Source organism: Mustela nigripes, chromosome 13, assembly GCF_022355385.1.
Source record: "Mustela nigripes isolate SB6536 chromosome 13, MUSNIG.SB6536, whole genome shotgun sequence".
NCBI classification, from domain to species: Eukaryota; Metazoa; Chordata; class Mammalia; order Carnivora; family Mustelidae; genus Mustela; species Mustela nigripes.
In genome coordinates, this window is record NC_081569.1 from 137,143,584 (window position 1) to 137,157,462 (window position 13,879).

The 13,879-nt window shown below is 44.6% G+C and overlaps 1 protein-coding gene across 1 annotated transcript in view; it reads left to right on the top strand.

Annotated features, from left to right (window-relative positions):
- AK7 (adenylate kinase 7) overlaps positions 1–13,879 on the top strand; it is a 78,280-nt gene that overhangs the window by 41,481 nt on the left and 22,920 nt on the right. The window contains exons 6-12 of the mRNA XM_059373927.1: positions 2,564–2,644; positions 5,124–5,212; positions 5,931–6,021; positions 7,072–7,149; positions 8,019–8,168; positions 11,962–12,090; positions 13,763–13,871. Of these exons, the coding sequence (XP_059229910.1) occupies positions 2,564–2,644; positions 5,124–5,212; positions 5,931–6,021; positions 7,072–7,149; positions 8,019–8,168; positions 11,962–12,090; positions 13,763–13,871 (727 nt within the window). The remainder of the gene's footprint in view (positions 1–2,563; positions 2,645–5,123; positions 5,213–5,930; positions 6,022–7,071; positions 7,150–8,018; positions 8,169–11,961; positions 12,091–13,762; positions 13,872–13,879) is intronic.

Below are 13,879 nucleotides of genomic sequence, written 5' to 3' on the forward strand. Positions count from 1 at the left end.
GTGATTTCGGGAACTCCAATTGTAAAAGTAAACCTGTTATTTGGCATGGATTTTTAGAAATAGCATCCCTTTAAATTGTCAACATCCATTTCTTTATCCATCACCCCTAAAAACCTCAGGTAAATGAATTCTCAGGGAAAAGTGAGCCAAGTGCACTTTATATCAAAGTGTAAAGTATCTCTTCCAAAAGTGTTGCTATAAAAGTCTCAGGTATATTCAGGGATCAGACACCTCCAGGAGTCATTATGGTCAGTGCAAAATGGGAATCACAGTGAGACTATGCCTTACGGTTTGTAATTGGCTTGCTAGTCAAAGCTGTGCCCTCAAACCAGCACCCACGTGCTACAAGAAGGTCACCACCCTTGCCCCAGCTGCTGTCTTTTTACTGGGGCTTTAAAGGACAGAGGAGATTCCTGGGGGGCGGGGTGGGAGTGGGGGGAGCCAGGTAGAGGGAACTTTGTATCTGCCTTTTTGAAGTGCCCAAGAGTCTCACTGCCTAAAATGCTTTTTATGTTAATTTTTGGTTCTGGAATCCTTGGATTAAGCAGGTAATTTGATTGTGAAAGACAAACCATTGAGAAGTACAGGGCCAAGGTTAAAATTCTCCAGGGAACCTTGGCTTAGGTTTGACAGCAATTCCTTTTCACCTTCTTTTCTAGTTCACTCTTTTGTTGTGGATGAACCTTTCATATTGTGGCCCGACTCCTAACCTCACCAAATCTAGTGCTTTGTCTCCTCTGCCTGCATGGATTTGTAAACGCACACACCTAGATTATGAGAACCCTCGACCTCCCAGGGCGCCCACACTGTCCACTCTTCACCACTCTTGTTTTCACTTCTGTTTTCTTTTATGTCCTTGAGAATTCTACCATCCTAGAAGGATACTAGTGACATTTTACTTGGCACTTCTAACTATTCGAATTAGGAGCTTTTAGGTTTTTATAACCCACCATGGATTACCTGGAGCAGAAGAGAGACTCATTTTCCTGATAAAGGTTCCCAATTCTAACATGTGTGCTCGTGCCCTCTGGGAGGGGTTTCCCACACCACCAAGTAATTCTTGGGCACCTGCCAGGTGTTTTATATTTCAACTCAATTCTGTCACTTATCTTCCTAGAGGTAGCATCAGATCCCACAGATTTAGGGCTCAGTCCTATGAGATTGTCCCCCACTTGCCTCACCTGTTGTGTTGAGTGGTTGTTGAGCACAACCATCAAAATAGAATTCTTGAGACCTTGTATGGTACAACTTAGTAAATTTATTTAAATAGCACAGGGATAAAACCTGTGGACAGAAAGAGCTGTACTTTTGCTGTAGGAAGCTAGTAGTTGCCCACATAGTGTTCAGGGTTTGGGAGGCATGCAGGGTGTATGAGGTCATAAACGTTTTCTTGAATTTCTACTTGTAAAACTACCTTTGCAAGATTTCTCTGGTGCTTATCATTCAGTTTCATATTAACCATTTGTGAAATACATGGGCAGTCATGAGACCCTTGAAGAAAATAACACAACTAGGGGGCATCTGAGCAGCTCAGCTGGTTAAGCTCTTAGCTCAGGCTTGATCTCAGGATTGTAAGTTCAAGACCTCTGTTGGGCATGGAGCATACTTAAAAAAAAAAAGAAAAGAAAAGAAAAAAAAGAATGTAGCAACCAGTACATATTTGACCCTTACCAAAACTATGCAGGCTAGGTCAGCCTCCTGGGCTAAAGGTAGACATTTTTCTGCTTCTATCCCTTATCAGTGGCAAACTCAAGCTGTCACCTGTGTTTCTGACCAACCTTTACAGGTTGGAGGGTCCCCTAACCCCTCCTACCTCTCCAAGCCTTGGATTTGATTAGTTTGTTAAGAGTGGCTTACAGAATTCAGAGAAACATTTTACTTACTAGATTACCCATTTATTATAAAAGAATATAACTCAGGAATAGCCAGATAGAAGAGATGCTCAGGGCCAGGTTTGGGAAAAGGCATGGAGCTTTTCTGTTCTCCCCAAATTCTCCACACGTTCACCAACCTAGAAGCTCTCCAGACCTTCTCCTTTTGCATTTTTATGGAGGTTTCATAATGTTTGAGTAAATCATTGGCTGTCCTCTCCACCCCACCACACCCCTCCCTGGAGATGGTGGGGAAGCTGGAGTGGGCAATCATTCACATCTTGGGTTGGATCGCAAAGTCACCTGATTAACATAACAAAAGACACCTTTATTACTCTGCTTGGCCATTCCCATAGTTCTGGGAACTCATGCCAGATATAGAGATGAAGACCAAATATATATTTCTTATTATGAATCGTAATATCACACCTTATATTGTGGCCTATTACTAAAAAACTCCCTGTGTATGTCCACCTCCCCTCCTGGGTAAGTAAAGATCATTCCGAAAGGACCCATTTTTATATCTTCACAGATAATTATCTTTGGCTTTCATTTAATTAAAAGTCCCAGATAAATTTCAGTAGTGGTCAGAAGCATTCAGTGTCTTTCATTCATTTTAACCACTAAAATCATCTGGTTCAGTACGATTAGTAATACTAAATTTAGCTTTTTTCCTCTCCTCTATCTACTAGACAAAAAAATTCACAACTTACGTGGTTGCTGCTGGACTTCAATATGGAGTGGAAGGAGGCATCTTACATTATTTTTTTAAGGTATGACTTTTCAGTGACTATGAGGGTTTTAGAAAAGCATTTTACAGTAAGGTTATTCAGTTTGAAGTTTTTATTTTTTCTTTTTCTATTTTCCTTTCCTCTATGATGACCACACTCAGAGCAATGAGGAAAAAGATGGCTCCCCCTTCGTCCATGGGACAGACACTGATGCCTACCATATTCCAGAAACTGTTGTCAGTTCTGGGACTCTGATACCATAATAATAAAGTCCTTGCCTTGGTGGAACTTGCATCCCAGTGGGATGGAGGAGAGTGAGAGATACGAACCCAACTGGCCAGGACACAAAGTATTTCAGATGTTGACAAACAGAATAGAAAGCAACAAAACAGAGAAAGATAGAAAGAGAACCAGTGGTAGGGTTGGGAGGTGGTATCTTGAATGTGATGATCAGGAAAGGCCTTTCTCGTGATATGACACTTGAGCAGAAAGTGATCAGGGAGTTGGCTACTTTGCCTTCTGGAGGAAGGGTGGTAGGAACTGGAAGTGCAAAGACCTGAGGGAGAAATTTGCAGGTTGGGATTAAGGAACAGCACATAGAAGACTATGGCCAAAGTAGAGGAGAAGGGTAGGTCCGTTTGTCCTTGTCTGTTCTCAGCTGCTCCTCAGCTACATGGCCACTGATTGTTGGCTTTCTTAGGTTCCTGCCCCAGACCTTCTTGCCTTTTTTTTTTTTTTTAAAGATTTAATTTATTTATTTATTTGAGAGAGAGAGCAAGTGCACAAGTGGAAGGGGTAGAGGGAGAAGGAGAGAGAGAATCTCAAGTAGACTCCGCACTATGTGTGGAGCCCAACACAGGGCTCGATCTCACAGCCCTGAGATGATGAGATGAAACCAAGAGTCGGATGCTTAACTGACTTCTCCAACCAGGTGGCCCCCTTCTTATCTTCCCTGTCTGCACTCTTCTCCTGGGTTGCTCTGTCCATTCCCGTGACTGGTGCCCAATGACTCTCAAACATCAGTTTCTCCATCAGGGCTTGCTCCTGAGTCCTAGCTCTGTGAATCTGGCTGCCTGTTCAAGCACCTCACTTGGAAAGTTTCACAAACCCAAATTCTACCTGCAGTTCTCCCCAACCCTCTGTTCCTCCAGGACCCCATCTCAGAAAATGGGACCTTCCACCCAGCTGCACCAAACCAGAATCCAACTCTTCCCTGGTTCTCATCCATCACAAAATCCCCCAGTACTATAGGGCCAACCTCCTCAGTATCTCCTCCTCTCCCACCGCACTCCCCCCGCCCCATCCACAGGCTAGACATCTCTTGTTGGCCCAACTGTCCTGGTCTCCACCTCCGCATTTAGACTTTTACTTCCCGTCGTTCCTTTGCAAGGCAACAGAAGCAAATGTAATGATGCCACTTCACTGCTTAGAACCCTTCAACGGTTTCCGAAAGTCTGAAATATCTTACAAGATCCAGTGGTCTGCTGCGGCTGCCACCTCTATTTCACCTTTAAAAGCGATATAAGATAGTCTAGTACCTGACAGCTCAACAGTATCCAGACTGTCTATTTCTTTCTTTTTTTTTTTTTTTTTAAAAAAGATGTCATTGGGGGCGCCTGGGTGGCTCAGTGGGTTAAGCCGCTGCCTTCGGCTCAGGTCATGATCTCAGGGTCCTGGGATTGAGTCCCGCATCGGGCTCTCTGCTCAGCAGGGAGCCTGCTTCCTCCTCTCTCTCTCTGCCTGCCTCTCTGCCTACTTGTGATCTCTCTCTGTCAAATAAATAAATAAAATCTTTTTAAAAAAATAAATAAATAAAATAAAAAAGATGTTATTTATTCATTTGTCAGAGTGAGAAAGAGAGAGAGCACAAGCAGGGGGAACAGCAGGCAGAGAAACACGCTTCCTGCTGACCAAGGAGCCTGATGGGGGATTTGATCCCAGGACCCCAAGATCAAGACCCGAGCAGAAGGCAGCCACTTAACTGAGCCACCCAGGCCGCCTCAGACTATTTATTTCTTCACTGAAATACCTAAAATGTGGGGAAAGGACAAGGGTTTGGACTTTGAAGATCAGGGTTCAGATCCAGGCACAGTAGTCACTGAGTCTCCAATGGTTTATCTACTAAGCATTTCATCTTTGAACTGATAATAATGACCCCTGGCCCATGGGAGCAATTTTAGACTTTCATTCTCATTTCTGTGTGTATGTGAGAGGATGGAAGGCATGTGAAAGCATTTCTTTTCTGTGTAGACACCACACAGATGATGACGGAAGATAGCCCACCAGACTGTAGATATCCTGAAAAGTATTTCAGCCTAGGTTATACGTTCCATGGTTTCTCTTAATAGGATTTGAGCAGCAACTAAATCTCATCAGAACTGATTTTCAAAACATCCCTTTAGGCGATAACATCATCAGACCACTGACTCTTTTAGATGTCCAAGGGTCTTTTGAATGGCTGTGCTTGAGCTCTAATAGTTACATACAACCAGGGGGCAATACACTTTTGCTTTTCTTTCAGATAGCTTGGTTGGGTGAGGTCCTTGCCATACCGGTGTTTGGAGATGGAACAAATGTCATTCCAGCCATTCATGTTCTTGATCTAGCAGGGTGAGTGTTTTTCTAGAGCTGGGACTTCCCTGGAAGTAATTGAATAATGTATTTGTGTTTCAGTGAACACTTAGTAAGCACTTGCCAAGCGCTAAGACCCTTACATCACTGTATCCATTCTTCATGACCACCCTATGCACAAGGTCTGGTCATTATCTCTGTTTTGGCATCTGGTGGCCTAGTGTCCACCATCTGAAAATGCCAGGAAAGCCCATAGTGCAGTCTTCACCCAGAAGTCATCTGTCCTGAATGTCGGAAGTCACGAATCACCCGGGGTAGGAAATCGTACCCCTCCCATCCCACCCCACTGCCTCTTCCGGCCCCGCAGCTCCCCTAAAACAGCCACGGCTTCTCCAGACCTGTGTCTGACTCTGTGGACACCCCTCCCCAAAGCTCTGTTGAGAGACTTCCAGGAGCTGCCCCGGTGAGCAGACTTCACGGACCGAAGTCCTGCTGGGGGTCAGGGGCTCTTTGCATGGCACTGGGTGAAGCCGGAGCTGATGGATCAGGCTTGGAATCCTGGCATCTCTACTTTCCCTGTGGCTCAGCCTGAGGCACGTTCCTTGACCTTCCCGGCTTCCTTGTCTGTACCACCCATGCCTGAGTTGGAAGTGGAGTGAGATACTGCCTGGCCCTGGGGGTGGTGGTTGGTTCACTCTACTTGACTCCATCTTTCTTGCTTTCTTCCCTGGTGATGGTTTTTCCTGGTGGGCTGCAGAGTGATACAGAACATCATAGACCACGTGCCAAAGCTCCATTACCTGGTTGCTGTGGATGAGTCTGTCCACACCCTGGAAGACTTGGTCAAGGTACAGCCGCCCCATTCCATACTTGCTTGCATTTCTTTTTCTTTTCTTTTTTTTTTTTTTTTAAGATTTTATTTATTTATTTGACAGAGAGAGAGAGAGAGAGATCACAAGTAGGCAGAGAGGTAGGCAGAGGGGGAGGCAGGCTCTCCGCTGAGCAGAGAGTCGGATGCGGGACTTGATCCCAGGACCTTGAGATCATGACCTGAGTTGAAGGCAGTGGCCCAGCCCACTGAGCCACCCAGGTGCCCCTCACACTTGCTTGCATTTTTTAAACTGTTTTACCCCCTAAAGTATAGCTGTGGAGTCGGCTATGCTAACAAGACTGGGGACTCCCCAAATGGAATATCCTTAAAACCAAAGTCACTGTAGGCATCTGCAGTGTATATGTTGGGAAATTTACAGTCAAGATGGCCTTTCTCCAGTCTGTGCACTGAAGGGAGCAGGAGGGGCCACTGTGGGACCAAGACACACATGTGAATCCCACAGGGGGCTACTAAAATATGTCCTGGATACTTGCCTCAAAGTACTTTTAGGGTCAGATTTCCCCAAACCAACTGGCAGCTTGCAGGGACTCTAGGTCTGTGGGGGCTGTCTCTCCAATCCAGGCCACTGGCCACCTTGTAGCCCAGCTAGCACAGTGAATGTGGCTTTCCCCTGACCACCTCCTACTCATCTTTAACATTCTGCTCAGATTTAATCCTCAGAAAACCTCCCTGCCTCCTTCCCACCTCTTGCATGGGTCAGGCGCCTCTTTTCCCAGCATCCCCTCTGCAAGCCGCAGTTTGCATAATTAATCATCTGTGTACTGGGCTGCCTCCCCTGACTGAAAGCCCTTGGAGGGCCCTTTCTCCTCGCTGTCTGCAGTCTCTGTCTTGCAGTGGTGAACGTTGGATATTTGCAAAAGAGATGAATCAGTGCATGCCTTCAGGGCACTCCCCCTCTGTTTAGGGGGAAAAAAAAAAGTATTCCCTTAGGTTGACATTCATTTGAGAAATCTTGTATTAAAATCTTACAGGCAAACCAAATAGTGTTTCTGATTTTCTCTAACAGTGCATCAGTAAAAATACTGGCCCTGGGAAAATCCAGAAAATACCCAAAGAAAATGCTTTCCTAACCAAGGACTTAACAGTGAGTAGATACGAGATTCTTTTCCTAAATGTTATTGGTTCTTGAGGGATTTGGAGTCCACATACCTCGGTTCCAGCTTTATCTTTGCTGCTCCTGCACAGCTAAACATTTTACCCTAAAGCAGTTTCCCCTTGTCTTACTGAGAGCTTCTGTTTTCTTTTCTGAAAAAACGCTCAGGGGTCCCGCTCAGGAAACGCATTTGAAAACTGTTTGATACGTAAATGCTTTACAGACACTGGGTGTCCTTCTCTTTGGCCTCTTTGTGTAATACAGATAGGAACCTGGGATTTCTGATTCCATCACAACAGAAACCTACACAGCTTTAGTCAGCAGTGTGCCCTTTGAACCTGCTTTAGGACGTAGTTATTTTATTATTTTGTTTTGGTTTTTTTTTAGGAATAAATTGCATCTAAACACTACCTTTGAGAATGTTTATGGAAGGACAGATATCACTGGTTGTCTCTTGGGAGCCGGGCCAAGTGGGTGGTGATGGAGATCACAGAGAATGCTTTCCTCTCGACTTTTTCTTTTGGATTTTGAGTCAAGGGATTGCACCATTCAAAAAACAATACAATTACAATTTGTAAGAAAGAAACCTTACACTGGGATTTCCGGCATCGTCCTACTCTGAGCTGTTTGTCTAAGAGCCAGGATGCTCCCTGTCCCCAGCACAGAGGTGGGAAGATTTAGAATTTGCATAGGAAGACCACAGGGGGCGCTCTGTCAACACTGAGCGCCGCCATTGATTGACTTCCATCTTTGGGGACTGTATAATTTTTTTTTCTTTAATCATGGGGATTTTGGTCTGTTATAACTGTCGGAATGAAAGAAAAGTCAAGTCAAATCTCTAATATTCCTTTATCTCTTAGCAAGAGTGTCTTGACCATTTACTGGTGAATTTGAGAATGGAAGCCCTTTTTGTGAAGGAGAATTTTAACATTCGGTGGGTTGCCCAAACAGGATTTGTGGAAAATATCAACAATATCCTCAAAGAGTACAAGCAAAGCAGAGGATTACTGGTAACTATAACAATTTACTGTTTCGACTCCCTGTTTTAAAAATTCTGATTTAATGGGGCGCCTGGGTGGCTCAGTGGGTTAAGCCGCTGCCTTCGGCTCAGGTCATGATCCCAGGGTCCTGGGATCGAGCCCCGCATCGGGCTCTCTGCTCAGCAGGGAGCCTGCTTCCTCCTCTCTCTCTGCCTGCCTCTCTGCCTGCTTGTGATCTCTGTCAAATAAATAAATAAAATAAAATAAAATAAAATAAAGTAAAAAAATAAATAAAAATAAAAATTCTGATTTAAGCAAAGTAAATCAAAACTTTAGTATAATCACACTAATGAAAGTATTCTCTTTTTTATATGTCCCAACTTCTAAAATCAAGTTCTTTTAAAAATTTTAATCCAATTGTCCACGTCTAACAATCTAGGTGTATACTAATTAATTAATTGTCAATCAAATATTAAACATTTTAAAGTTAACACAGATAACGACTGTTATGCTTGACACAAATTGAACCTGACAGTAAGCTCAAGACTGACCACCCCAGCTCTGTCTACGTATGGAAAAATGACAGGTGCATCTTGCCCTGCCTGGTTTTTTTTTTTTTTTTTTTAAGATTTTATTTATTTATTTGACAGACAGAGATCACAAGTAGGCAGAGAGGCAGGCAGAGAGAGAGAGAGAGAGAGAGGGAAGCAGGCTTCCTGCGGAACAGGGAGCCCGATGCGGGGCTCGATCCCAGGACCCTGAGATCATGACCCGAGCTGAAGGCAGCAGCCCAAACCACTGAGCCACCCAGGCGCCCCGCCCTGCCTGTTTTAACCCTGTTTTCACCCTGGTTACTTACCTACAGAAGAGCGTCAGTGGGAGGTGGAAAGGAGAAGTCTGATTGTTACTTTGATCTCTTCCTGTTGGCCCAGAGATTTGGTAGTCATCTTAATCATCAAACTCTTCAAAGTAGACATGCTTTTAACTCCCCATTATAGATGATGAAACTTAGGCTCAGAGAGGTTAAGCAGTTTCTTCAAGGTCACACAGCTAGTCAGAGATTCAAACTATCTGGGGTGCAGACTAAGCCAGAGCAGCCTAACTGCTGCGTCTCCATACCTCCCTTCCCAAAGTCAGCTCTGTGTAGCCCTTGTCCAGATCCTTGATTTATCGCAGATTAGCATCCCAAAGAGGATTGTGAGTAATACAGGAGAACATGTGTTGAAAACTATCCGGTCCATATAAGGAACACAAGACATCCTAACCAGAGCTACCACTGTGCATGGGAGACGCCATACAGGCAAAAGTGGTCTCATCATTATGTCCTAAGAACCATATTCTCCTGAAAAACATGCCTAGTTAAGTAGTAGATGTGCCTCTCAGCAAAAGAAACAGTGATGCCTTTAAGCATCTAATATACCCAGGGTGGCTGTACTTGCATCTTATCCTGAGACAGATAAGACACAACTCAAATAGTGAGACTGGTGTTGTCCTCTGTGGGTCGAATGGAAAAAACAACACAGTTAGGGTACAAGACACCTTAAAGAGATCCCGTGGTTCCCGATTAGCAAGACTGGACAGAACATGATAGCGTGATAGAGGGAATAAGCGTCTCTAAAAATACATATTTTTAAAGATTTTATTTATTTATTTGAGATAGACAGGGAGAACATGAGTGCAGGAGGGAAGGCAAGAGGCAGACTCCTTGCTAAGCAGGGAGACCGGACACTGTGCTTGCTCCCAGGATCATGGGATCATGACCAGAGTTGGAGGCAGACCCTTAACTGACTGAGCCACCCAGGTGCCCTGAGCATCTCTAAAAATGGAACAGTCTCTCCATCCCTAGGGGCTGGTCAGAGTAGAAGCACAGCCCAGGAAACTACCCTGGGTAAGGCAGACGGTGCCATGCCAGTGACATCCCAAAACACAGAACCTTAAGCCAAGGGCTTCCATGAGTCTGGTCCCCTTAGCAAGGCAAGGTGGTCCCTGCTGCAGATGCATCAAGCTACCGTGACCAGATGCACTCAATAGTCCGTTCATCTAGCTCTTTGTCTTCCAACGATGCTCATCGACAACCTTTATGTCTGTCAGCTCCGAGGGAGAAATGTACCAGACATGTGCACTTGGAGTTCTGAGTTCCATGGCAGACATACTTCTCACTATTAAGTGAATAAACTGCCAATCTGCTTTTTCACTGGCCAAGGTACGCCTATCCCAGGAGATAGATCGGCCATCAGTGTGTGGACAAAAGGGACATGCTCAGTTGACAGCTGGCCTTCGGGCTGTGCTGAATGCACCAGGCCCACCCAGGAGCACAGCCCTGCCCATCCAGACTCAGCTTGAGCTGCTTTCTCCGATACCTGCCCCTCCACTGCCCGCCATCGTGGTCATCACCATCGTCCTGAAAGTGTCCCTCAGCAGATAAGACCAGTTATGCTCACCCTCCTCAGTCAGCACCCCTGCAGTGTCCTGTTTACTTCCTTTACTTGGCCTCCTCGTCTGTCAAATGGTAGTAATAATGATCACAACCAAAATGGTGGCTGAAATTATATAACCGTTAAGAGCTTGGACACTCTGCCAATGGAAAGTCTTCCCATCAGCCTGATTGTTGTTATTAATTAGCCTGATGAAATACGAGGCTTCAGTTCCACAACTCTTTGGACCATTTTGAAAGGAATGACCGCTACTGATATTTTGAATTCTGTTGGAAGTAAATATTTACTCCCTGGTTACAAATGTCACCGAGTTTCTGGAGCATTGAAGCAGGTTTTGGCAGAAGTGATGGAGCTCTTTTTTTTTTTTTTTAATGAGTATATTTTTTAAAACTAGAATAAATGAACTGTGCTAGAAAGTAAAGTATGATTAAAGACCCAGTCAGTTCAGAAATAATACTCATGAGAAAATAATCTCAGCCCTCTCACACTGGACCAGAAATTCTATGTCATTGTTTTCTTTGTAAGAGTAATACGACTCATATGTGGAATTTAAGAAATAGATGAACATAGGGAAAGGGAAGGAAAAATAAAATAAGATAAATTTGGAAGGAGAGAAAAACTGTGAAAGACTCTTAACTCTAGGAAACAAACTGAGGGTTTCTGGAGGGGAGGTGGGTGGGGGGCGGGGGTAACTGGGTGACGGGCATTAGAAGGGCGTGGGATGTAATGAGCACTGGGTGTTATACACAACTGATGAATCACTGACCTCTACCTCAGAAACTAATAATACACTCTATGTTAATTATGTTGAATTTTAAGTAAAAAATCTTTAAAAAGTAATATGATAGCGTATACTACTCAAGTACTTTGTTTTTCGTACTTTTAGTACTTTTGTGTAATGCTTGAGTACTTGAGTCCTTTAGTTCTTCAGGATACTGTATGTTAGTAAAATTGAATTTTAAATTAAAAAGTTTTAAAAAAGTAATATGATAGTTTGTAATGCTCAAGTACTTTGTCCTTTAGTTCTTTTCAGTACTTTGTTTTTAGTATTTTAGTACTTCTAGTACTTCTAGTACGTCCAGAGCACATGTCATTGAGCATTGTGTCCCCCATATGTCAGTCAATGCACATAGTAGATGCTCACTAAGTACCTGCTAAGCAGAATGAACAGGAAGGGCCGCTGCCTGATTGGGGGGCAACGCTGTGAGGACGAAGTGGCCCTGACCACAAAGGCCGGCCGTGGAGGAAGTGACTCCGGAGGCTTGACAGAAGAGTCAGCCTGCAGGACCCCGAGACATTCAGGAAAGGGCCCCCTCGAAGTAAAGAACACTCTGTCAAGCCATCGAGTGTGCACAACTCACCGGCCAGTCCTTGTTCTCCTTTTGTAGCCAATCAAGATCTGCATTCTGGGTCCTCCGGCTGTGGGGAAGTCCAGTATCGCCGAAGCCTTGGCCAAGCACTACAAGCTGCATCACATTAAACTGAAGGATGTCATCTCCGAAGCCATAGCAAGACTGGTAACATTTCTAACTGCTTCCCTGGGAATTTTTATACCTCAAAAGTGCTTTCCTTAGTCTCGTAGTAAGGAGGCTGCTAATGTTATGTGGCATCCTGCAAAGAGATTTGTTATTTTCATTGGAGTTTCTTGTTGGCCCCAGTCATGAAAACAGAGCCTCCCACAGGACGTTCCTCTGTGAGATGGTAGCGCCCTTCATGATGCCCTTGAAGTCTAGTCCGTCTCCAGCTGTGGCTAAGACATGTATCTTGTATTCTCTCTGTCTACTGGCACATTTTCAGGTTTGGGGGGGGTTGTTTGTTTTTAAGTAGGCTCCACGCCCAGCGTGGGGTCCAACGCAGGGTCTGAACTCCCCAGCCTGAGATCAAGACCTGAGCTGAGATCAAGAGTTGGAAGCTTGAGGGACGCCTGGGTGGCTCAGTTGGTTGAGCAGCTGCCTTCAGCTCAGGTCATGATCCCAGCGTCCTGGGATCGAGTCCCGCATCGGGCTCCTTGCTTGGCGGGGAGCCTGCTTCTCACTCTGCCTGTCACTCTGTCTGCCTGTGCTCACTCTCGCTCCTCTCTCTCTTACAAATAAATAAATAAAATCTTAAAAAAAAAAAAAAAGAGTTGGAAGCTTGACTGACTAAATCACCGAGGCAGCCCCATTTTATTTTTAGTTTTTTTTACATCTTAGTGTGTCTTTCTCAGAGTATTATCAGACTATTTATGAACTGCTTTAGAAAGAAAGAGACTACTGGAGTGCCTTCATGGCTCTGTTGGTTAAGCTTCCGACTCCTGATTTTGTCTCAGGTCATGATCTCAGGGTTGTGACATCAAGTCCCTCATTGGGTTCTGCACTGGGCATGGAACCTGCTTAAGTTTCTCTGTCTCTCTCTCTTTCTGGCCCTCCCTGCCGTGTATGCACACACACACTTTCTCTTAACAAAAGAGAAACTATTTTCTTAGAAAAAAAAAAAAAGACTATTTTCTTAGAGCCATTTTAGGTTCATCGCAAAACTGAGAGGTAGGTACAGAAATTTTCCATACATCCCCTACCCTTTGCGTGCATAAGCGGCGGTGTTATCAACATGCCCGCCAGAATGGTTCCATTAGTTACAACTGGTGAATCCACACGGATACTTCATTAAGACCCAAAGGCCACTCTTTGCTTTAAACTTTGTTCTTGGTGTTACACATCCTATGGGTTTCGACAAATGTAGAATGACACATACTCACCATCACAGTATCACACAGAGTAGTTTTACTGCCCTAGAACTCCGCCGTGCTCTGCCTATTCGTCCCGCCCTCCCCTCAGCAAACTGCTTTTTATCATTTCTTTGAAAATGTAGTGACTATGGTATATTTCCTTAAATGATTACTAGAAGTCTGAATCTCTACAAAATGTGTTTCCTTCAAGTAAGATACAGCCTGACACCTAGAAAAGGGTTGACTCTTAAGCAGTTCTGGTGTTAACACAGAAATGGATTCTTCTCCTAAAATAGAGTGAGAAAAACCTTGAGGCTCTCAGCCATCTCTGTAGATACACGCGTCCTGACGACTTCCACAGTGACCATGGGTGAGCGTGTTCCCTCCTTGGACACCAGCCTTTTCCAGGATCACCCACCAGACGATCTGTGAGTAGCAGATCCATGCGGGGCATCGTCCAATTTGAATATCCCTGTGCTATGTAGGAGGCGATTGTCACACCTAAGGATGAAGGGGAAGATGAAGAAGAAGGGGAGGAGGAGGAAGAGGAGAATGTGGAAGATGCCCAGGAGCTCTTGGATGGCATCAAGGAAAGCATGGAG